The sequence below is a fragment of the Panthera uncia genome, assembly GCF_023721935.1.
Source record: "Panthera uncia isolate 11264 chromosome B2 unlocalized genomic scaffold, Puncia_PCG_1.0 HiC_scaffold_25, whole genome shotgun sequence".
NCBI classification, from domain to species: domain Eukaryota; kingdom Metazoa; phylum Chordata; class Mammalia; order Carnivora; family Felidae; genus Panthera; species Panthera uncia.
In genome coordinates, this window is record NW_026057581.1 from 24,145,796 (window position 1) to 24,169,235 (window position 23,440).

Genomic DNA, 23,440 nt, shown 5'->3' on the forward strand with positions numbered 1-23,440 from the left:
CAAATAAAACTGCAATGATCGTTCATTTGCAAAGTCTTTGTATGAACGTATGTGTTCATTTCCCTGTGTGAATACATAGGAGTGTGAATAGCTGAGTCATATGGCAGGTTTAAATTTTTAAGAAAATGCAAAATTTTTTTCCAAGATAGTTTTACCCAGTAGATCAAATGAGAGTTCCAGATGCTCTGTATCCTCACCCACACTTGGTATGATCAGTGTTGGTAATTTTAACCATTCTAATCGGTGTATAATGTTATCTCATTGAGGTTTTAGTTTGCATTCTCTAATTCTCTAATGTTCAGCATTTTTTCATGTGTCTATTTGCAATCCATATATGTTCTCTGGTGAGATACCTTTTTAAATCTCTCACACATATTTTATTATTTTGTTGGGGAGAGGTTGTTTGTTTATTGAATTTTGAGCATTATTACAAATACCAAGTTCTCTATCAGACACACGACTTGCAAATACTTTCACAAATCTTGTGACTTGAGTTTTCATTTTGATAACAGCATCTTTCAAAGAGGAGTTCTTAAATTTAACGAAGTCCAATTTATTAAACTTTTTTGTTTATGTATTGTGCTTTATCTAAGAACTCTTTGCCTAAGTCAAAGTCAGAGAGAATGTCTCTTAAGTTTATACTATAACATTTTATGTTTTGGCCTATGATCCATTTTGAGCTCATTTTGCATATGTTGAAAAGAGCATTCTTCCTCCACTGAACTGCATTTGCACCTTTTTCAAAAATCAACTGATCATATATACATGGCTCTATTTCTGGACTATATTTGATTTTGTTGATCTAATGTGTATCTTGGTGCCAATACCACAATACTTGATTATTGTAGCTTAATAGTAAGTTTTGAGGTAATGTAAGTCCTCCAATTTTATTCTTTTTAAAACATTTTTTAATGTTTATTTATTTTTGAGAGAGAGAGAGAGAGAGCGCGCGTGTGTGCATGAGCAGGGGAGGGGCAGAGAGAGAGGGAGATAGAGGATCCAAAGTGGGCTCTGTGCTGACACCAGAGAGCCTAATATGGGTCTTGAACTCAGAAACCGTGAGATCATGACCTGACCTGAGCCGAAGTCAGTTGCTTAACAGACTGAGCCACCCAGGCACCCCTCCAATTTTATTCCCATTTTTCAAAATTGTTTTGGCTATGTTGGGTACTTTGCTTTTTCCTATAAATTTGAGAATTAGACTCTGTTGACCTTTGGGCTGTTGTTTTCATATGTGTTATGAACCCCACAATACATTGTTATTATTTTAAAGACACTTAAAATACTATTTAGGGGAGCCTGGGTGGCTCAGTCAGTTAAGCGTCTGACTTCGGCTCATGTCATGATCTCACGGTTCATGGGTTTGAGCCCCATGTCGGGCTGTGTGCTGACAGGTCGGAGCCTGGAGTCTGCTTCTGATTCTGTGTCTCCCTCTCTCTCTGCCCCTCCCCTGCTCATGCTCTGTCTCTGTCTCTCAAAAAATAAATAAATGTAAAAAAAATAGTATTTAAAATATTATCTTTTAAAGACATTTAAGAAATAAGAAAGAAAGCCTTATGTATTTATCTGATACTTATTAACAGTGCTCTTCTTCCTTTGGGTACATCCTTGTTCCTTTATTATTTTTATTCTGCCTGCCTGAAGGAATTACTTTCACACGTCTTGACATGCAAGGTTGGCTGGTGGTGAGAACTTTCAGGTTTCATATGTCTGAAAAAGTCTTTATGTTACCTTCATTCTCGAAAGGTATTTTTGAAACATACAGAGTTCTAGATTGATGGTTTCTCTTTTTTCTCCCAGTATTTTAAAAATGTTTCTGCACTGTATTCTTGCTTGCATTTTTTCCCCAAGAAAACTCGGATATCATTTTCATCTCTGTTTTTCTGTATCTTTTTTCTTGGATCGCTTTTAAGATTTTCGTTTTGTCTTTTAAGCAGTTTGATCATGCAGTATGATGATGAAGTGAATAAAAACCTACAGTGTTAAAACTCAGCAATAAAAAGACAAATAATCTAATTTGAAAATGAGCAAAGATTTGAATGGATTTTCCCCTGAAGGAGATTTACAAAGAGCCAGTAACCACATGGGGAGGTAAAAGATGCTCAACGTCATTAGTCATCAAGGAAATACAACTCTAAAACATCATGCAATGCCATTTTCACACCCTCTAAAGTTAAAAAAAAAGAGACCATAGATTTCGAGAAACTGAAACCCATGTACACAGATGGTAATAAAATTTTGTAGCTGCTTGGAAAAATAGTTTGGCAGTTTTTCATAAAGTTAAATACAGAGTTACTATATGACTTAACAATTCCACTCCAGGTATAGACCCAACAGAAATGAAAACATACATCTAAACAAAATCTTATATGTGAATGTTCATAGTAGCATTATTCATAACAAACAAAAGAGAGAAAAAACCCAAATGTCTACCAATTGATGAATGAATAAATAAAATGGACACACACACACACACACACACACACACACACAATATTATGTCATCAGTCACTAAAAGAAATGAAATATAGATCACTGTTACCTTGAACCAGCAAAGATCAACCTGAGAACACTGTGCTAAGTGAAAGAAGGCAGTCACAAAAGACTATATTATATATGATTCTATCTATAATATCCCACAATAGACAAATCTAGGCAAAATGGATTAGTGGTTGCCGGGGGCTGTGGGAAGAGGGAATGGAGAAAATCATGAATGGGCATGGTGTTTCTTTTTGAGGTGATACAATGTTCTGGAGTTAGATAGTGGTTATAGTTGTACAACTTTGTGAACAGACTAAGAACCACTGAATTGTATGCTTTTAAAGAGTGAATATTATGGTCTGTTAACAGGTCTCAATAACGCTGTTAGTTTTTGAAAAGGGAGGCACCCAGGGTGTGAAATTTAAGGAGGCACTCACTGTCAGGGTCACATTAAGTACAGGGGTTAACCCCTAAGAGTGTGTGCCTCTTTACATTTAGTTACCTGGCTTGCCTCTCTCCCTAATTCAGACCCTCGGGAGAATGCACTAATTCAGGTTTGAATTTGAAATAGGAAGAGAAATCTGCTTCAGAAAGTCATTTAATCTGTTCTCTTCCTCTGGACATCATCACATCAACAAGAAAGGCTTCTAGTTGCTGGGGTCTCTGGTCACTGGCCACGAGGGATGGGAAGAATGTGGGTATCTGATGACCTTTCGAACAACCGAATCAACCATCCGCAAGCCCGCCCTGCGTCAGCACCCCCATGTGCTGAGGCAGTCCGGCTCAGTCTGTCTGTTCCCATCACTTTGGAGATAAATGGTAGCGACTGCATACACAGCAGCACCAGAGCCCAAACACCAGCAGGGGAAAAGGGCTCAGGTCCTAGAAGGTAGGCCGCCTGGCTTCTGTGTCTGGGTTCAGAACAGCTAATTAGTGTGGGATCTTGAGCAGATATTTTATTCTAGCTGACTCTTTCATCTGTGTAAGATGAGCGGTGTGGAATAAGACCCACAGGCCTGTCACTCCACCTTTGCTTCTGGAAGTAGACAAGCCCAGGCTAAGTTCTGTCGCCCCTCGCTCGCGTCCCCGGGGTGTTCTCCACTTGTGAGCGAGCGCGGCGGTACCAGCCCGACTCACCTATCCGTTTGAAAGTGCTTTTCCTTTCACAATCGGTTTGGGAGGCAGTCAGCCCTTCCAGTGACCCCCGCAGGGCCTCACACGCGAGGCGGGGCTGCGGAGGGTGGGGGTGGTGGGCGGCCGCAAAGCAGGCCTGGGACTAGACCCTGGCCGCGCCCAGCCGGCGGTTACGCGGGGGCGCAGCTCACGCACCGCCCCCAGCGGAGGGCAGGAAGCGTGGAGGTCGCCGGGGCGAGCATAAAATTCTGCGGCCGCTGCCTCCCGACGCGAGCTGGACCCAGGGGGCGGCTCTTCCCGGAGAGGTCGGCGTAGGCCCGGACGACAGCCACGGGAGGAGCGCGGCGGTGCCGAAGGTGGCAAGTGGGGGCGCCCCGGGGCAGGGCGGGGACGGCGGAGGACGTGAGCCCCCAGCGCTCGCGCTCAGACACTGGACGCGAGGGCCATCTCTGTAGAAGCGAACCGGATCAGGTGGTGCCTCGCCCTGTTCACAGAAACAGAGCCTCTTTGGATCGCAGCCGCACAGTGGTGCAGCTGCGGCCGGTCCCAGAGCCCAGGCCACCTGATTCCCTCCTCCACTGTCTTGTCTCTGCGCTTCCCAGGTCTCTTCCTCTCCAGCCGCCTCCCTCCACCCCCACCCCGCCGCCCTACTTCTTCACCCCATCTCTCTCCTAGGGATCCGCGCACTGACCTCTCCCTACCTCTCCTCTTTCCTGCTGAAATCACCATTCTGCAGCTGTAAATCCGAGCACTACTTACCCATCCTAATTCTTGCAGTCACTCCACACAAACTTCTGGAGCCCTTCCTTTTCCCTGAGCGCTCTTCCCGGCCCGCAGGACCCGCGGTGCCACACCGCCCCTGCCGCGGGAGCTTGCAGCCTAGTGGGACCACAAGCAATGAGAGACGGAATTGCAGAGAAGAGTGAGGCAGCCGCCAGGGTGGGTGGAGCTCGTGAAGGGAAGCCTTCTGAGACCGGGGTGTTTGGGTGGAGAGGGAAGCTGAGTGCCATTAGCCAGTGCAGGGGTCGGGGTGGTGGATAAACGGTGTTTTCCTTGGCCCAGGGGTGCCTTGAAGGGAGTGAAAGGCGGTCAGGATGGCTAGAAGCTGATGCTGGAGCAAGGCGAGGGGGTGAGGTGGAGGATAAGCCCTTTAAATGAAGTGAGCTTTGAGCTTATCCTAAGGGCCAGGGGAATTTTTTTTTTTTTTTAAGTTTATTTCTTTATTTTGAGAGAGAGAAAGAGCGAGCAGGGGAAGAAGGCAGATAGAGAGACAGAGAATCCCAAGCAGGCTCCTGCTGTCAGCGCAGAGCTGGAGTGGGGCTGGATCTCACCGGGAGATCATGACCTGAGCTGAAGCCAATCCACTGAGCCACCCAGGGACCCTGAGCCATGGGAAATTTAAGAGGAGGGCTGTCCAAATGGAGTGAACTGGGTGGGGTCTGTTCCCAGGAGGGGAACGTTCTGGGTCGTTCTGTTCCGAGGAGGCAGCAGGGAGAGGGAGCAGGTGGTCTAGACTAGGTGCAGGCTCACAAGTATACGGTTTCCAGAGCCATTTGGGCAGCAGAAGGCAGGACTTGGTGATGGGTGTGAGGGGATGAGGAGCCACAGGAAGGAGGCAGGGAGATGGCAGTTGGGTGAGTGAGGGTCTCATTTCCACCCTTACCTAATTGCCTGGTGGGCTGGGGGATGGTGGTGGCCATGTGTTCAGGTTCAGCTGTGTGGTCAGCAAACCTGCCCACTAACATTTACACTTCTGACCTCCGTGGCTTCATAGATCCTGGCCTCCCTGTTCTTGGTAGTTTTGCTCTTTCTTGTACCCTTTTCCGTTCCTCCTCGCCTCTCTATTCTGGTGTTCCGCAGGGGCTGGTCTTCGTCCTCTGGTGCACAGTCTCCATTAGTGGCTTTTGCTCTATCGAGTAAAACTCCCAAATCTTGGGAGTAAAACTCTCAAATCTTGCTAAGTTAGCAAAATATTATAAAACAAAACAAAAGCAAAGTTTTCTCAGCCTCTTTTCCAGTGTTTGAAGGTCACGTGATGTCTAGAGGCTAGGGATCATTGGGCACTCTGAGTTGGGTTATGGGCTATCGGGAGTTAATTGGCCATCTAGCGGGTAGGGCTGCTCAGCTGGAGAGCACACTGGCTCTCCCTAGCTGGTTGATGACCAGTCACTGTAGATGAAAGGTCCTCTCCTCACAGTCAATTTAAACCCACCTGCAGCCTGTCTGTCATCTCGTACCAGAATCTCAAACATTTCTCAAGTATCAGCTGACAGATAGGGAGACTGTGGCCTTTTGCATAGCTGAAACTCTCAAAAGTGCTCTTCATAAATGTATGAAAGAAGAAACAGTATTGGGGCACCTGGGTGACTCAGTCATGTGAGCCTCCAGCTTTGGCTCAGGTCATGATCTCAGGGTTTTTAAGTTCAAGCCCCTGCATCCAGCTGGTTGCTGACAGCACACGGAGCCTGCTTCAGGTCCTCTGTCTTTGTCTCTCTCTGCCCCTCCCCTGCTCATGCTCTCTCTCTCTCTCTCAAAAATGAATAAACATTAAAAAAAAAAAAAACAAGCAGAAGAAGGAGAAACAGTATTATGGAGACCAGGCTAGAGAACAGGCTAGAGAAACTAGAATTTTTTCAGTGGGAGTTTCCCCCTCCTCCCCCTCCCCTGCTTCCCTGACACCATCCTCCTTCTCCCTGATGTCCTTCTCGTCAGGTGGGAAGAGCTGGTCCTTATACGAAAGGATTGGACTTCACTGCTCCTGGGAGACTGAGTGCTGTGTGTTTGTGCCAGTGAATTAGTGCTGTTAATTCCTGAGGCTCTCAAGCTGGTTTGATCTCTGCCAGTACCATACTTCTCTATTTACCTTAAAATGGGGACTCACTTTTCAGATGGGGAGCAACAATAAATGGGTTTTCCTCCAACTTAAAATGTTTATGAGCTTTATTATTTTAAAACAAGTACAATTCCAAGATTGCCAGATATTTGATCAATAGCCTTCCGAGGTGTATTAAGGCAGCCTTTCTCTTTATTCTCTGGTTCCAGAGCCTGTATCATGGATGCCCTTTCTGAAGCAAATGGCACCTTTGCCTTTCACCTTTTAAAGATGCTGTGTCAGGACAGCCCTTCACGCAACGTGTTTTATTCTCCTGTGAGCATCTCTTCTGCCCTGGCCATGGTCTTCCTGGGGGCAAAAGGAAACACTGCTGCCCAGATGGCCCAGGTAAACCTACCTGCCACTCAGGAGAAGGGACTGCCCTTTCAGTTGTTATGTTCCATCACCAGCTTCATACCTCATGCTCCAGAATTGCCACGAAGCAGGATGGGGAGGGGTCCTCGTGCATACACACATACATGCTTATATCAGGCAGGTGGGGCTGCCTGGGGAACAAGACGCAAAGGGCAGGGCTGGGAGTCTCTTTTGCTGAGACTTTTTTTGGGAAAAGTCCTCTAATAATTTGGTTAAGACTATCCAAATCTTGTCCTAGCATCTTATCTTTGTTTAGAAAATGATACTGAAATTATTTGAAATCTAAGCAGTTAAGATCTCTCATTTTTGAAGTAAAGACTTCATAACTGTAATTTTTCTTTGGTAACAAAGGGTAGGTTAATATCTCTTTCAAGTCATTAATACACCAACATGCCTTCCTGGTAAGGGGATGGACAAAAATAGGCAAATGTGGATGAAAAGGCATGTCTTTATTACATATACAGACTGTGTGTGGACTAGTTTAACAAACATTCAGCAAACATCTGAAAATGATTAAGAATCAATCCCTGTCCTGAAGGGGTTTTATAGAGCAGGCAGAGGACATGTGCCTAAGATAAAACCTACAGGCTTATCTCATGCTACCTGCACACACCTTCACTACAGGAGGGCTGGTGTGGCTCTTTGTTTCAATACCACTTTCTTTTCTCTTGACAACCCTTTCTGGGGTAATTGCTTATCTGAATCATTTTTCAGCTTGTGACCTGAGAAGTGAAGTTTTATGTGTAGAGAGGGGCTTCTTTGGGCTTACTGAGCTTTTCTGTGTTTTAAGCTAGCTGATGAATCCTTCTGGGAGGTTTTTTTTGGTTTTTTTTTGTTCTTTTGGGTTTTTTTGAGAGCCTCAAGATTGTTCAGTTACCTTGTATTCAGAGACATCAAAAGTTCCTTATCCTTCTGTGCTCAACTAGACAGTAATGGCACTCAATATGCTGAATATGCATTGCTACTTACAGCATTAAGGGAAGTTCTTTTAAAGAACTAGTGTTTGGATTCTGTATAAACTGACAAAGATTGCCTTGCCCACTGATTGTATTTATGCCCATTTCTTCTTGAACTTATCATGCTTTTAACTGTGTTGTTGTTTTTTTAAATCTTAGAAGCAAATTTTCCTCTATTAGGCGTATTTCATACTTCTGTTTTTCTTGGGATGCAAGATTTTATAATAGCCCCTTTTCTGAATCCTTCTTCTCCTTGTCATTCTTCCTATTATTTTTTTAATGTTTTTATTTATTTTTGAGACAGAGAGAGACAGAGCATGAGCAGGGGAAGGGCAGAGAGAGAGAGAGGGAGGCACAGAATCCAAAGCAGGCTCCAGGCTCTGAGCTGTCAGCACAGAGCCCGACACGGGGCTTGAACTCACGGACTGTGAGATCATGACCTGAGCTGAAGTTGGATGCTTAACTGGCTGAGCCATCCAGGTGCCCCCCTATTACTTATTTTTATTTATTTTTATTTTTTTTCAACGTTTATTTATTTTTGGGACAGAGAGAGACAGAGCATGAACGGGGGAGGGACAGAGAGAGAGGGAGACACAGAATCGGAAACAGGCTCCAGGCTCTGAGCCATCAGCCCAGAGCCCGACGCGGGGCTTGAACTCACGGACCGTGAGATCGTGACCTGGCTGAAGTCGGACGCTTAACCGACTGCGCCACCCAGGCGCCCTACTTATTTTTAAACAAGACAGATCTATTTAGGCAGAAAAGCCAACTGTTACTCCTCTGTTTTCTGTCCTCTCCCTCTCTCTCTCTCTCTCTCTCTCTCTCTCTCTCTCTGTCTCCCTCCCTCTCTCTCTCTCTCTCTCTCTCTCTGTCTTTTTCTCTCTGTATCTTCTCCCCACCTCCACATAGTATTGCTCTAGTATGTATTAAATCTGCAATTTAAATGAAAACAGTGTTCTTTTAAAGGAAAATTTTGTAGAGTATTTGAGAAAGAATTTTCTCTATAAAACTCTATAATGAGTTTTTCAGATCAAAGAACAATCTTGATTTTTGTTTTAAAGTTTATTTATTTTGAGAGAGAGAGAAAGTGTGAGTTGGGGAGAGCAGAGGGAGAGGGGAAAAGAGAGAGAGAATCCCAAGAAAGCTCCATGCTGTGAGTGTGGCACCCAATGTGGGGCTTGAACTCATGAACCGTGGGGTCATGACCTGAACCGAAGTCAGACATTTAACCGACTGAGCCACCCAGGCACCCCATTTTGATAATTTTTAAAATTATTTTTCTCAACAGGTGCTTTCTTTAAACACAGAGAAAGATATTCATCAGAGTTTCCAGTTACTTCTTACTGAAGTGAACAAACCTGGCACCCAGTACTTGCTCAGAACAGCCAACAGGCTCTTTGGAGAAAAGACGTGTGAATTCCTCTCAGTGAGTTGAGTCAGCAGAACAATAAAAGTTGTATTTAAAATATAGAGTCTGAAAGAAAGATCCTGGAGAACCAAAATTAATGGTGGACACTTTTAAAACTCATAATTCTATGACTGTGCCTTGAATTATTTAAAATTTGACTACTTGTAAAATTCATTTTTCCATTTCTGGTTGGTTATGGCTTAGTACTTATTTATAAACTCTGATATTTTAGTACCTATTAGGCTAAGATATCACTTTTAAGAGATGTATACTTATTTTAATAAAAAGTATATAATATTCAAATTTTTGGAAACTAAACTTTATTTAGGAATATAGCCACATTGAACACTTTTCTCTCCAAAGACCTTTAAGGAATCCTGTCTTCAGTTCTACCATGCTGAACTTGAGCAGCTTTCCTTTGCCAAAGCTGCAGAGCAGTCCAGGAAACACATCAACACTTGGGTCTCAAAAAAGACTGAAGGTCAGAATTACATGTTACTGTTTTTTTTTTTGCCTTCTCTCCCTTCTCCGTTTCCTGCTCCCTCCACGTTCCCCTACTTCCCCTCCTTTTCCTCCCTTCCCTCTTCCTCCCCTTGCTTTTCCTGCTGTTCTGATTTTACTAGTGTTTCAGATGGTCAGAGTCATGCTGACAGGCTGGGCCTCATGGCATATTTGGACCTTAATGGACTCACAGTGGTTCTGATCAGAAGCTCAGGTTTTCAACAATGGAGACTTAATTTTTTCCATTCTCCGGGGACCAGAATGACTGATACAAATGTCAAAAGAAATTCATAGACCAGATTTCCAGTTTAGTAACTTACACTGAAGCATACTTTCATGTGGCCTGTGATGTTCACATGTTGGGTGGGTTCATCACCTCCATAGGAAGGAGACTACTGGTCAGATCTCCCCTGAGTCATACACTTGGGCTTCCTCTTTCTAAATTCTATGTGGACCTACCACCAGCTTTATCCTACACATTAAGCTTACTTATTCTGCTTCTTTCACGTTTTCCACTTCCACTCCCTTAATTAGATTTGGTAAGCTTAGATTTGATAGGTCAACTGCAGACTGTCTCTCAGGGCTGATCAATCCTGCAGACCGAAATCATACTTTGTTTGGCATTGAGCCTTATTCTTTTGTTTTACGGAGTGCCACGTTCTGATCTTGGCCACCATGATCAATGATGTATGATGTTTGAACCATTCAGGACCCTCTGTACCATTTCTACTTAGTACCACTAGGAGCAGTCCTATTTCTGTCAATAAATCAGACAATCGAGAACAGACATTGTCTTTCTTTAAAGAGTTAGCAGTTATTGCCACCATTTCTTGGAATATTTGCCACTTATGCTATCTGGAGGCAGCGAATTAACAGGGATGCTCTTAGTTCATCAGAAAGGCAGTTTGATATCCAGGGGAAGAAGGGAGTATCTTTCACTTGCCCACCTTACCTTTTCCAGGAATGTCTGCTGTTTTGTTTAGAGGATCAAAATAGTAAAATCTCTTCTAGTTGCTTCCAGGAGCTCCTCAGTGCACCCAGACTGCCCATTATCAGCTCTTTCCCCGTTGAGCCGTTCATTCTGGCTGCCTCTGACATGTGGATGTAGTTGTGGAATGTTAGCACTGGTTACAACTTTGCTGCTCTAAACCAAACAATCCCATTTCACCTCTTGAGATAACCCAGGTCCCTCCAGACCAGCCCTCCAGACCTGCTTGCCTCGTTGTCTGACCGCGTATAGTGTTTTTCTTTGAGTGATTTAGAAATCATTTACCGTCTTCAACTTTCTGGAAAGGCCTTAGTGACCTGACCATGAACACCACTTGTATGTGTTGTGTTTGATTTCTGTACATAACAATCCAAACTGAGCAAATTTGAAAAATGAAAAGAATGTTTGGTTCTTGACTAGTAACCAAGGATCTGCCAATAAACCTTATCATGATTTATTCATCCCATGTTCTATAAAAATCACCTGAATGTGTTCTCTACTTTTCCTGGAAGGTAAAATTCAAGACCTGTTGCCGGATAGCTCGATTGATGCACAGACCAGGCTGGTTCTTGTCAATGCCATCTACTTCAAAGGAAGGTGGAATGAACAGTTCAACAAAATGTACACAAGTGAAATGCCTTTTAAAATAAACCAGGTGAGAGAAGCTTTCAGAAATTCTGCTAGTGTTTCAAGAAGAAATTGAATGGAAAAAACTAAGTTTGTAAAAGCATAAATGATTGGTTAAAAATAATTTTGAAGGGCACCTAGGTGGCTAAGTCGGTTAAGCATCTGACTCCAGCTCAGGTCATGATCTCACGATTCATGGTTTCAAGCCTTGCAATAGGCTCTGGGCTGATAGTTCAGCGCCTGGAGCCTGTTTCAGATTCTGTGCCTCCCTCTCTCTCTTCCCCTCCTCCACTCTGCTCTGTTTCTCTTTCTCTCAAAAAAAGAATAAACATAAATTAAAAAATTTTGAAACAACATATTTATAAATGCAATTTTAAACTCAGTAGAAAAGAACAGAGGAATAAAAATTATTTGCTGTCTATAATTTTTTGCATTTTATTACTGCTCCTTCTGCCTCTGATAATCTCTCCTATCTTCATTGCTGCCACCTAGTTTTGGAAACTCTCATAGAAGACTTTCTTCTATTCCCAAGTTGCTAAACAGAAAGCAAAAAACAAGTGTTAAGGAAAGAAAGTGTGATATGTGTGTGTGTTGGGGGAGTGGGTAGAGGGAGTGAATATTTCTTTCTTTTTTTTTTTTTAAAGAGAGAAAGTGCTTAATGATTTATTTTTTTTTTCAATATATGAAATTTATTGTCAAATTGGTTTCCATACAACACCCAGTGCTCATCCCAAAAGGTGCCCTCCTCAATACCCATCACCCACCCTCCCCTCCCTCCCACCCCCCATCAACCCTGGGAGTGAATATTTCTTTAATCAGATATTTAAAAAATTAAAATGAGTATTGACTTGAATTAATATTAATTAATCATTATTAATTTAATATTTATAAGTTTCTAATATTAAAACTGACAAAAATCTTAGTCTTGATATTGAGGTGTAACTTCAGCCAGGTATTAAAATGGCTTGCCAAATCCCCAGCAAACCACCCACCCCCCGCAAAAATACCATTTTAATGTAATCTGGAAACATAGTGTATAGGTGTTTTGGGGGGCTTAAGGTGTACTTTACATAATCAGCCCTTGAGGTACAAAGGTGGGAGGGGGAGAACTTTTCTAGCATTGATTTTAGAAACTTTTCTAATTTGTATAATAGCTGATCTGTATCAATTTGAAAAATAAGTATAAAAAAAAGAAAAATGAGTATAATACTCTAACTTCTGCATGCATATACCTCTTCTGTATTTTATTTGAGAGAGAGAGTGGGGGAGGGGCAGAGGGAGAGAGAAAACCTTAAGCAGTTCCATCCATGCTCAGTGCCAAGCCTGACGTGGGGCTCGATCCTGTGACCGTGAGATCCTGACCTGAGCCAAAATCAAGAATCCGACACTTAACTGACTGAGCCACCTAGGTGCCCCACCACTTCTACATTTTTAAAAAGTTATTTCCTTGGATTAGAGTATCAGAATCAGAACAACTGGATTTAAATACATGAAGAGATATTAGTTCTTTCTACTTGCCAGCAAGATTGCTTTCTGAGAGGGTGTGTCCATACACTACCTGTCACGTTCCTGTGAAACTCTTAAATTTCTTCCCACCTTATCACAAAACCTTTCTCTAGCTAAAATGAAAAAATTTTCTATTTAATTTTATGTGACTGTATCATTTCCTTAGATATATTTTATTTTTGTATACATATATTTTTAAAGTTTATTTTGAGAGAGAGAGTGTGCACACAGTGCACACAGTGCGAGCAGGGTTGGGGCAGAAAAAGAGGGAGAGAGAGAATCCCAAGTAGGCTCCATACTGTCAGTGCAGAGCCAGGCACAGGTCTCGAATTCACAAACCGTGAGATCATGACCTGAGCTGAAATCAAGAGTCGGACGCTTAACTGACTGAGCCACCCAGACACCTCTCCTTAGATATAGTTTAAATGAGGACAATCTGATTTCCTCCTCCGGAAAATGCAGAGTATCACATTTATTTTGCTGAGTAGAATATCTTTCTTAGGATACCTGTTTACAAGAGATGCCTTGTAATGGTGACAGGAAAGAGTTGGAATTAGCATATGAATATTGTTCCCATCACGGGTGCTGAAAACACTCCTGGAGTCAACTCTACGTCTTTTGGAAACTTTTATCGCCTCTTTCAATAATCTGTTTTTAATTCCATGCTCGTCTGTTTATTCCCATCAGAAGGAGCAGAGGCTAGTGCAGATGATGTTTCAGGAAGCTACATTTAAGCTTGCCTATATTGAAGAGGTGCAGGCCCAGGTCCTGGAGGTGCCCTATGTGGGTGAGGAGCTGAGCATGCTCATTCTGCTCCCAGATGACAACGTGGATCTAAGTTCGGTGAGATGAATCCAGTGACAACCTTCACATCCTTCCTGATAGGATAGAACTCAAGCACCATTTCCAACATTTGTGTTACCTTTTAAGTTGATGATATGGGCAACCAGGCAGCAGAGCACAGTATTCAGGTACTGGGGCTTTGGAACCAAACTGTTATTCAGGACCTACTTCTCCCGTTATTACCTATGTGACCTTGCCAAATTACTCGTTTTCTAAGATGGGGATGGTGATAATATCTCCTGATAGAGTTATTATTAGGATAAAATGGGCGTAGTTCAGGGAACAAGCTAGCACATTGTCTGGTGCATCATCAGCCCTGAATAAATGTGATTCATTATTATTATCATAATCATTGTTGTTAGCATTATATTTTAAATACTAAGAACCTGAAACTCAGGAGGGCAGAGCCAGAAACAGCCGGAAATGCCACTCCCCACCCACTCTGCTTCCTTTCAGCATGGATCCCTACCTAGTATGAGAGTCAGCCACAGCCCAGGAGCTCCTAGGGACAGGCACTAAGTGGCACATGGTGCTCCCATGACCTAAGGGGCCTGTGTGAGCAGAGCTGCAGCCATTGGCTGTGTCTCTGTCCATCCCCGCCCCCCCCGCCACCGTGTCTCTTCTTCAGAATGTGTGCAGGATTGCAGGATTGCACCTCTGGCAAATTGTTCTTCTGGGTGGACTCCACCAGGAGCCCTTTCCCATTTTTCTTTTTCTTTTAAGGTTTTTTTTTTTTCTAATTTTGTTTATTTTGAGAAAGAGTGCGTGCACGCGCACACGAGCTGGGAAGGGGCAGAGAGAGGGAGAGAGAGAGAATCCCAAGCAGGCTCCATTCTGTCAACACATGGAGCCCAAGGCAGGGCTCAGTCTCACAAACCATGAGATCTTGACCTGAGCTGAAACCAAGAGTTGGATGCTTAACCGACTGAGCCATCCAGGGGCCCCTCCCAATCATTTTTCTTACCAGCAATGCCTCATCTTCAAAAAATAAGCACAGTTTATAAAAAAAAAAAAAAAGAAAATCACAGTCAGCTGGGCATTGATGATTGTCAGGATAAAAGATGTCTCCTAGACGTTGTTGGGCAACAAGAGGAACAACCACTGTCTTTGTGCCTCTGGGCTGTTTGAAGTCTTCCCTGCTTGGCAGGGAAGCCACCCATGTATTTAATAGCACAAGTATGAGATCTCACAGATTTCCTGGCAGATAATGGTGCCTGCTGGTCTTGTGTGGCAATCAATACCCATCTATGTGAGGAGGAAGAGTATGTGGGTGTGTATGTAAATATGTACTAAAGTATGAATTTCAAAATCGAATTCTGGTCTTTCAGGTGGAAAAACATCTCACTTATGAGAAATTTAGAGCCTGGACCAAGCCAGATTGTATGAAGAGTACCGAAGTGGAAGTTTTCCTTCCGAGATTTAAACTGGAAGAGGATTATGACATGGAATCTCTGCTTCAGCGTTTGGGAATGGTTGATGCCTTCCAGGGGGACAAGGCTGACTTTTCAGCAATGTCAGCTGAGAGAGATCTGTGTCTGTCCAAGTTTGTGCACAAGAGTGTCGTGGAGGTGAATGAGGAAGGCACAGAGGCCGCGGCTGCCTCGGCCGTCGTGGTTGTGGAGTGTTGCATGGTATCTGGACCAAGGTTCTGTGCTGACCATCCCTTCCTTTTCTTCATTAGGCACAATGCAGCCAACAGCATTCTGTTCTGCGGCAGGTTTTCTGCTCCCTAAGGGTGAGCATTTCCTGTGTCCTCCTGTCTTGCACCACAGCCCTGTGAACATGGGTCTTTAAAGCCAAGTGCCTAGGTGATGAGGGCAGATTCCTCATCCGTCTGAATCTCATGCTTGTCCACACTCAGCTCTCTCCATACTGACCACTCATTTGCCCTACTTAGTCGAGATCATGGGACAATAGAACTTAATGATTCCCTGTTGTATTTAAAATGCAGTCCAAATCCCATAGGATGGCATACAAAATATTCCTAGATGACTCCAGACTTCTTCCCCACTCATTCCACATGTAACTCATTTTAGTTACACCATGTTCTGCCTTGTACCTCAAAACTTGTTGCATACTTGTCTTAGCCTATTTCAGTAGTAGTACGTGCTTCTAGCTAAGGCAACTGTTTTATAGTTTTCCTGGTACATGTGCTTCTTAGAGTTTCTTTAATGCACATTTTTATTTTATCTTTGACATTCATGCATCACCAAGTATGTGGAAAACAGGGCATCAGGCATTGGAGACAAAGGGGCAGAGTCATGGTCTTTTGACATCTGGTCTTTAATACTCATGCTGGAATGATGTAGCTTTTATGACAGCCAGATTGGACTAGGTAATGTCCTTAAACGTATCATGTGATCCTCTTGTAGGGATCAGACATTCTTCCTGTTAATTATATTTCTCCACCTCCAACTCTAACAGTAAAAATTTCATTCAACTCTTAAAGCTCATTTCCAATGTCATCTCCAAGAAATTTTTCCTTTTCTGCATTAGCAGAGGTACGTCTTCGAACTCTCAATTGCACACAGAGGAAGGGCATTGCTCTTATGGAAGTTGTTTGATGTATTAGTCATCTCTGTTCTCCAGCTAGGTCTTAAATTCCTCCGGGGTTGGAATGTATTTTACATGTCTGTGTGCCACATACAGTGCAGTCAGAAGTAATTTGATCACACATGAACTCTGTAATTTTTAAAAAAGTGATTAGATGTCAGTGATATTATTTTTTTGTTTTTTTTACTAAAGTTTATTTTGAGAGAGAGAGAGAAAGAGAGAGTGGGGAAGGGGCAGAGAGAGAGGGAAAGAGTGAGAATCTCAAGCAGGCTCCGCACTGTCAGAACATAGCCTGATGTGGGGCTTGAACTCACAAATCATTGAGATCATGACCTGAGCTAAAATCAAGAGTTGGATGCTTAACCTACTGAGCCACCCAGGTGCCCCATTATTGTTTTTTTTTTCAAAGAATTTTTTTTATTACAGTGAAATTCACATATAAAATTAACCATTTTAAAGTTAACAATGCAGTGCAACATGTGCAATCATCACTTTTATCTAGTTCCAAAAAATTGTCATAGCCCTAAAGGAAAACCTTGTGCCCACTCAGCAGTTCCTCCCCATTCTCTTCTCCCTAGAGTTCAGAGACGGTCACTTAAGATTTCAAGGACCCTTATCAGCCTCACTGGGCAGGGCACTGTGATTAGCTGTGATGAATTATAAGAGGAGGTATAGGCAAGTTGCAGAAAGGGGGAAATTTCTTTCGTGTGGAATGTGTGACTGATGTCTCTCCCCCAGGGAAATCACCCAGATCTCTAGACCTCTCCCAAATAAGAGGGATAGCGAGAAGCTTTTAAAAGGGTATTTGGGAGAAAATTTTCCTAAGACAGCTGTGGTAGTGCTAGTACCCACTCCCCCAACCCCTGTGCAGGGGGGAGGCAGGGGGAGACAGAGTCTGTTAAGTGAGCTTGGCTCATACAGAGAGAGACATCAAGAGAGCAAGACACAGAGAGGGACAGAAATGGACAGAGATAGAGATAGAGACTCTGTAAGTGAGCTGACTCGCGTCCCCTGGATATACCAGGCATTTGGATACTGCTCAGGAGAAATGTCCAGGAAATGCAAATATTGATCCCAACAAACCAAAATGGGCCAAACTAGAGTTTCCTGGCCACTCTGGGCTCAGCTTCTGGCCTGTAAAAAGAACAGTTTGTGACCTGAGGGTACAGAAGGTTCACAGAGCTGGGCCACTTAACAGTGAAGGGCAAAAGCACTTGGAAATATTGGCAAGCTTCTAAAAGGGAGTGCTGACTGCTGGGACCAGCAGCCTTTCTTCTTTGTTATGGGGGGTTTGGACTGCTTCTCTGACTTCCCAGGACCTAAGGTTGTTTGCACAATGTAGACAGGACAAGGTGAAGTTTCCAGTCCCAGACCCATGATGTTAACCCTGAAAGCTGACTCCTAATACTTCCCTCCCCACTGTCTGCTGTGGGAGCTGGGTACTGACCTTCCAGGGTTGTTAAATAAGGAAGTCCAGTTGGACAAGACTTCCAGCGCCAACATTCCACAAGCCTTTATTTCTGGATCTCTTTTTGACAACCAGGCAAAGATGGCATCAGCACAGCCTACGCCACCTACTCCAAAGAGAGGCAGGCTCCATTGAAAAACTGAGGTAGAGAAAAGAAGATCTAGTAATCCCTTCCTCGTTTTGGGGAAGGGGGAAATAGCATCTGTTAAATCCTATGTGCCAGAGACTGCTAGGCACTGCACGATACATTATTTTACTTGATCCTCCTATCAACCTGGGGAGATTAATAAGGAAACTGAGGTTCAGAGAAGTTAGGCAACTCGTTCAAATTCATTCAGCTAGTCGGAGACTGGCAGAGGAAATGAAGCCAGAGCTTTCAGACCCCAAAGCCAGAGGCCAGAGGGGGAGAGCCTCTGTGAAACACACGCCCTCTACTCCAAGATGCACAGGCTCACTGCTCACCCCGCCTTGCCCAGACGCCATCCCAGCAGCTTAGCTGTTCCACAGTGGAAACGTTGTGCTGCCAGTGTTTTGTCCTTGTTTTCTTTAAACGTCAAAGGAGTCTCTATTGCCGGAAGTTTCAAGCGAGGCGGGCTGGAGGGCGAGAGTAGCTGGGATCCCAAACCAGATCTCTCCAAGGAAGGATGGCTCATTGGTGCCCCAGGCCCCGTGCCACCATTCTGGGAGCCCCTGGATGGATAGCATGAAGCCGTATACGGTCTAGCAAAATCCCTGGAGTGAGGCCAAGTTGGTCCGGACCTCGGGTGCTGTGATGGGGGAGAGGGGACAACAGCTTTGTGACGTGGACGAGCTTTCTGGGGTGTCCAGCGCGACCACGCCCCCAGCTCCTAGCCCCCACCCGCCGCGTCGGGGCAGTCTCTGTCTCGGCCCCGCCCTCGCCCCGCCCCCTCAACGTACCGGCAGCCCCACCCCCCGGCCCCCTCTCCCGCCCTTGGGCCCGGACTGAAGAGGAGGGGAAGGAGCTGCTGGAAGCTTTAGGAGAAAGGCAAAGTTGGGCGTCTGATTTCGCTTTTCAGCCGCCAGCTGGCTTCTGTCTCCCTGAGAACCTGGGGCCCGAGGGGAGTCATTTTGGCTTTGGGAAGGGACAAAGAAGGAACACCAGAATCTAAGCATCTGGTGTGTGCTTGGATAGAAAACAGCGGGCTGCGTTGTTTAGTAACTGCAGGTGCACTAGCAGGGACAAGACCTCACTGTCCACTTTCTTGAGAAGGCCAGGGCTCTTGATTCCTATTCAGGGAGAACTTCATAGTAGAAGTTGGGAGGGTCAGCAGGGCAGGCTCTGAGAGCCAGGACGTTATGTCCTTATATGAGCACTGATTTTAGATGGTGAGGAATTAGTCACTGATTTGGGGAGAAGCCTGATGAGACTAATATTTAACAAATATGCACCAGTGTGGTCTCATTGGTTGTGTTTGGCCAGCATTTATTCGGACTGGCCACTGCCCAGGATACTCTCACCACTGCCTGGGACCTGCCTTCTGTAAGGTCAGCTCTATGACCCCCTCCCCCCACTTCCTAGGAAGCACCCTCTCCTTGGTCAGTGGGGCTTCCTAGAGGTAAGCTGAAGATGGCAACCCAGTCCAGGTTTGGGTTCCAAGGAGAGAGCTCTGTGCTCCTCTCAGTCCAGAGCCTGAGGAAGCGGAGCTCACAGACAGGCATTCAAGTCCATCCTGGTTCTCTTGGCAAGGGCTGGGAGGGACTCAAGTCCTGCAGGGACAAGAATTGGGACAGGGTTCTGGACTTACCCAGGGCAAGGAGAGGAGGGGCCTTGGCATAGCAGGAGGACCCAGTGGGGTCCACAAGAAGACCCTGGTCTAGGAGTGCTCTGGCTGGGGGCCGAGCATAAATCTGCCCCCGAGTAGCCTGAAATTCCAAATTCAAGATCCTCTGAGACTGTTTTGATCAGTCTTATATAGTAGCAGAGCCCAACGGCAGCATAGTGGTTAGGTGCCTGAGTTTTGTATCCAGACAGCCTGGGTGTGACTCTTACTGTGCCACTTACTGTTTGGAGCATCTTAAGTAAGTGACTGCCGCTCTCCATGATGGATTTCCTCATCTGGAAGGATACCTATCTCAAAGGGTATTTTACAAATTAGCGTTGTGATATACTTGGGACAATATGTGACTGGCAGTAAGAGCTCAGTAAATATTAGCTTCTGTTACTGTTTCAAGTTAATCAGATTGTTCTCTTCTTAATGCATAGTGAAGGCCACTATAAATGGGGAACGAAACCTTTTATGGGCAGATGGTGAAGGAAAGAAATGGAAGGAGGAAGATATGGGCCTTTATTGATGAATTAATGTAAGATCCAGGGAAGTAGGTCCAGGGAAGGACCTGGGGCTCCCTATGGGGCCATCTTTGGATAACCAGAGGCAGTGTAAGGGAAGGTCATGAGTGCTGGGTAGGGCAGGGAAGAAGCGTGATTGCAAGCGAAGGGACTAAAAAGGAGCGGTGATTTAGGTCAGATAGACGTTCCCTCCTTCTTGTCAGATGGCCTCTGACATCTGAGTGATGCCAGTGGCAGCTCCCTCCCTTGGCAGGCATAACTGCCTGCTCCATTGCCACCCAACCTTCCCTGGCCATCACCCTGCTTTGCAGAGTCTTCTGAGTGAGAGTAGAAAAGGGAAGAGGCAGCTACTCAAGACCCCCCTCCTCCCCCACTTCCCTGGGCGGTACAGCAGCCAAGCTTCTCCTCCCCTCCAACCCCTTTAAACAATCTGCTGACTCTATTTAGGAGCCACCTGCCCTTGAGGATAACCAACTGTTGAACACACAGAACACATTTCTCTCTGTGCTCTGGTTGCAGAACCCCCCACCACAGGTACCCTCTCTGAAGCAAATGGCACCTTTGCTATCCATCTTTTAAAGAAACTATGGGAAGAAAACCCCTCACACCATGTGTTTTTTTCCTTCCCTGAATGTCTCCTCTGCTTTGGCCATGATCTTCCTGGGGGAAAAAGGAAATACCACTGCCCAAATTGCAGATGGAGGAGGAATTGTGTGTTGTCATTAGAATCATTTACCAAAAGTGTCTGGGTTTCCTCCGTTCTAGCACATGGCAGGATTGTTTTCTTCTGGCTCCCTTGTGGGGCCAAATGGCCAGTTCTGGCCTCTGGGTTATGTGTAGAAGGGACACACACAGGAATATTAACCAACAGTTTGAGGTCCTCTAGAATTCTTTTTGTCCAACATGGTATGGGCAACATTTGTGATGACAGCTACTCTACTGGCCTGGGTTCCCCAGTTTACCACCAACCTATCCATAATGGAAATACAGTCTGAAGATTAAATGACTCTTTTTTATTTTAAGCCACCAAGATTTGAGGGATTATTTGTTACCACAGTGTAACCAAGCCTATCCTGGCTGATACAATCACACATTAGTTTTTTTCATACCTTCATAGAGCTGCTCACGAGGACTTCTTCCAGTACTGTTGGAATGAGAAAGGAACTGAAAAATGTGGTAGGACCTTGAAGATAATTTCCTCCATGGCTCACTTTTCACATAAACTCAGGGGTGTTGTTTCATGGGAAGGCCCCAGGCTTGGAGTAAGTCAATCAGCTCTTAAGTCTAGGCTCTGCCTCTGATCCACTAAAGAACTTTCCTGAGACACATAACTTTTCACAACCTTATAAGAGATAGATAACAGCAGTGTGGCTTACTGCCTCATGAGACATTTGTAATCTAGTAAAATATGTATGTGAAAGTGCTTTATAAACTGTTTAATAATGTTTATATTAGCCATACAAATGTTGATTGTATAATACCTGAAGATTTTTCTAGTTCAAAAGTTTCTGTGACTGCAGAAGAGGTTTTTCAAGAGAACAAATCCAATTTTTACACTGGAAACCCATATTGTAGGTGGAGAAAGTGTTGGCTGGCCTGAGAAATAGTTCTGAAGATGGACAGAATTATACACCATATGTACAGCTTTAAGAGTGTGAGGACCTTCTGCCTCATTCACATTGGTTCCATTTTGAGAGTCCTCTCTTGGATGTCATCTCTGCTCAGGTGCTCATGTGTCTCCTCTTTTGGAGTTGGGGATTCTACTTGGCAAGACTTCTTTGTTTCACCATCTTGTGTTCTCTCCCCTAGGTGAATAACTTCCTTGTCCCTCCCTCTGCTCTTCAAGTTCCCGTCTGTATGTCATGGAATTCCAGAAAGTCAGAGCTGGAATGGCCACTGGAAACATCTAGACTAGGGGTTCTCTACGTTGGCTGCATAGGAAAATCTCCTGGGGAGCTATTAATGTTATCTAGGCCTGGATATTTTCCTTTTTTTCAGAGTACTCCTTTGTAGTGTTTGACTTTTTTATCATAAATGTAGTTTTAACAATAAACATAATTAAATCAGTAAAAAAATAATGATGTGCACATTGAAGTTTGTACATAAAATTAGTTCTCCTTGGCTTCCTGGATAAGGAGTGAGGATGGGTGGGACAGGTTAAAGGCAGGTCTACTATTAAAACAAACAAAAAAACAAAAACAAACAAACAACAAACAAAAAAACAAAACACAAAAACATCCCATGCCTAGCTTCCGCTGGGAATTTTCATTTAATTCTTTTAGGTTGGTGCCTCATGGTATTTAAAAAAACCTCTATGTACTACCAGGGTTGAAACACATAGATCTAGTCCAGTGGTTCCCTGGAGTGTGGTCTCTGTATAAGCAACATCGCAATCACCTGGGAATTTGTTAGAAATGCAAATTCTTATGCATCCCCACCCCAGACCTCATCAATTCTGAAGATAAGACCCTCCAGGTGGTTCTGATGCATACTAAAGTTTGAGAATCGTTGATCTAGCCCAACTCCTCATGCCACAGGTATGGATGAACCTGAAGCTCAGAGGTTAATAGGCAAGTTGACGTCACTTCTGGTTCTAAGGCAAGATGGAGTAACAAGTATTGGATCTGCCCCTCCCACTGTAGTTAACCATAAAACTGGACAATATATATGAACTAGCTGCTTTCAGGTATTGGGTAGATGGTGCAAGGCTGTGATCTCTGAAAGAAGGGCAACATTTAATATGAGATCTATATTCTGCCTGAGTGCACTTTCCAAACTGTAGCACAGGAAGAGGAGCCCAAACTCCTCTGGGTGGGACAAAGATCAGAGTCCATGGTTGCTGGTGCAAGTTGCATTTGCAGAACATGGTGCCACGGAAGGGGAAGAAACACAAAGTCTCTCCTAAAGCATACACAGGAGTTTCCTTGAGTCTATGAATACTAAGCTGCAAGCACAAGATTCTGTGAGATTTGGCAGAGCCAGATTGGGTCATGAGGGATGAACCAAGATTCCAGATTGCATGGTGCTGCAATGCAATTAGATTGCATTGTTAGATTTCTGACCTTACAGAGTTAAGAAGCCCCTGCGAAACAACTTGGGCATCTAGTTCAGAGTCCAGGAAGCCCAGGCCTTAGTACTGTGGCTAACATAGCCCAAGAACAAGGGTTAATGTAGACCCTTTCTTAGAAACCTAACCTCTGCAGCATCAAGCTGAGCCACCAAATAAGAACAAAACTCAACTGGGGTGTCTGGTGGCTCAGTCAGTAAAGCGTTTGACTTTGGCTCAGGTTATGATCTCGTGGTTTGTGAGTTCGAGCCCCATGCTGGGCTCTGTGCCAACAGCTCAGAGCCTGGAGCCTGCTTTGGATTCTGTGTCTCCCTCTCTCTCTGCTCCTCCTCCTCCTCCTCCACTCACCCTCT

General features: G+C 44.4%; 1 protein-coding gene and 1 long non-coding RNA gene across 4 annotated transcripts; one reads left to right on the top strand and one right to left on the bottom strand.

Moving 5' to 3' along the window:
• The first annotated feature begins 3,763 nt into the window (after window positions 1–3,763).
• Window positions 3,764–15,984, top strand: SERPINB9 (serpin family B member 9). Its single transcript, XM_049611296.1, has 7 exons — window positions 3,764–3,971; window positions 6,658–6,835; window positions 9,107–9,244; window positions 9,590–9,707; window positions 11,228–11,370; window positions 13,536–13,691; window positions 15,020–15,984. Exons 2-7 carry the CDS (start codon window positions 6,668–6,670, stop codon window positions 15,422–15,424), a joined length of 1,128 nt encoding a protein of 375 aa, XP_049467253.1. The 5' UTR covers window positions 3,764–3,971; window positions 6,658–6,667; the 3' UTR covers window positions 15,425–15,984.
• On the bottom strand, window positions 15,956–18,569 carry LOC125908453 (uncharacterized). Of its 3 annotated transcripts, none has more exons than XR_007453381.1 (3): window positions 18,175–18,539; window positions 17,692–17,851; window positions 15,956–16,373 (listed from the first exon to the last, which is right to left on the bottom strand). It is a non-coding gene; the product is annotated as an uncharacterized LOC125908453 (long non-coding RNA). The 3 variants fall into 3 exon arrangements; XR_007453382.1 differs by having other exon boundaries at window positions 17,692–17,818; window positions 18,175–18,538; XR_007453380.1 differs by lacking the exon at window positions 17,692–17,851 and having other exon boundaries at window positions 18,175–18,569.
• Window positions 18,570–23,440: the final 4,871 nt, after the last annotated feature.

Coding starts and splice junctions, on each gene's coding strand:
- SERPINB9 (XM_049611296.1), top strand. CDS start 6,668: ATGGATGCCCTTTCTGAAGCAAATGGCACCTTTGCCTTTCACCTTTTA. Junction 9,245..9,589: donor AGACGTGTGAATTCCTCTCA/GTGAGTTGAGTC, acceptor TTCTCTCCAAAG/ACCTTTAAGGAATCCTGTCT. Junction 9,708..11,227: donor GGTCTCAAAAAAGACTGAAG/GTCAGAATTACA, acceptor TTTTCCTGGAAG/GTAAAATTCAAGACCTGTTG.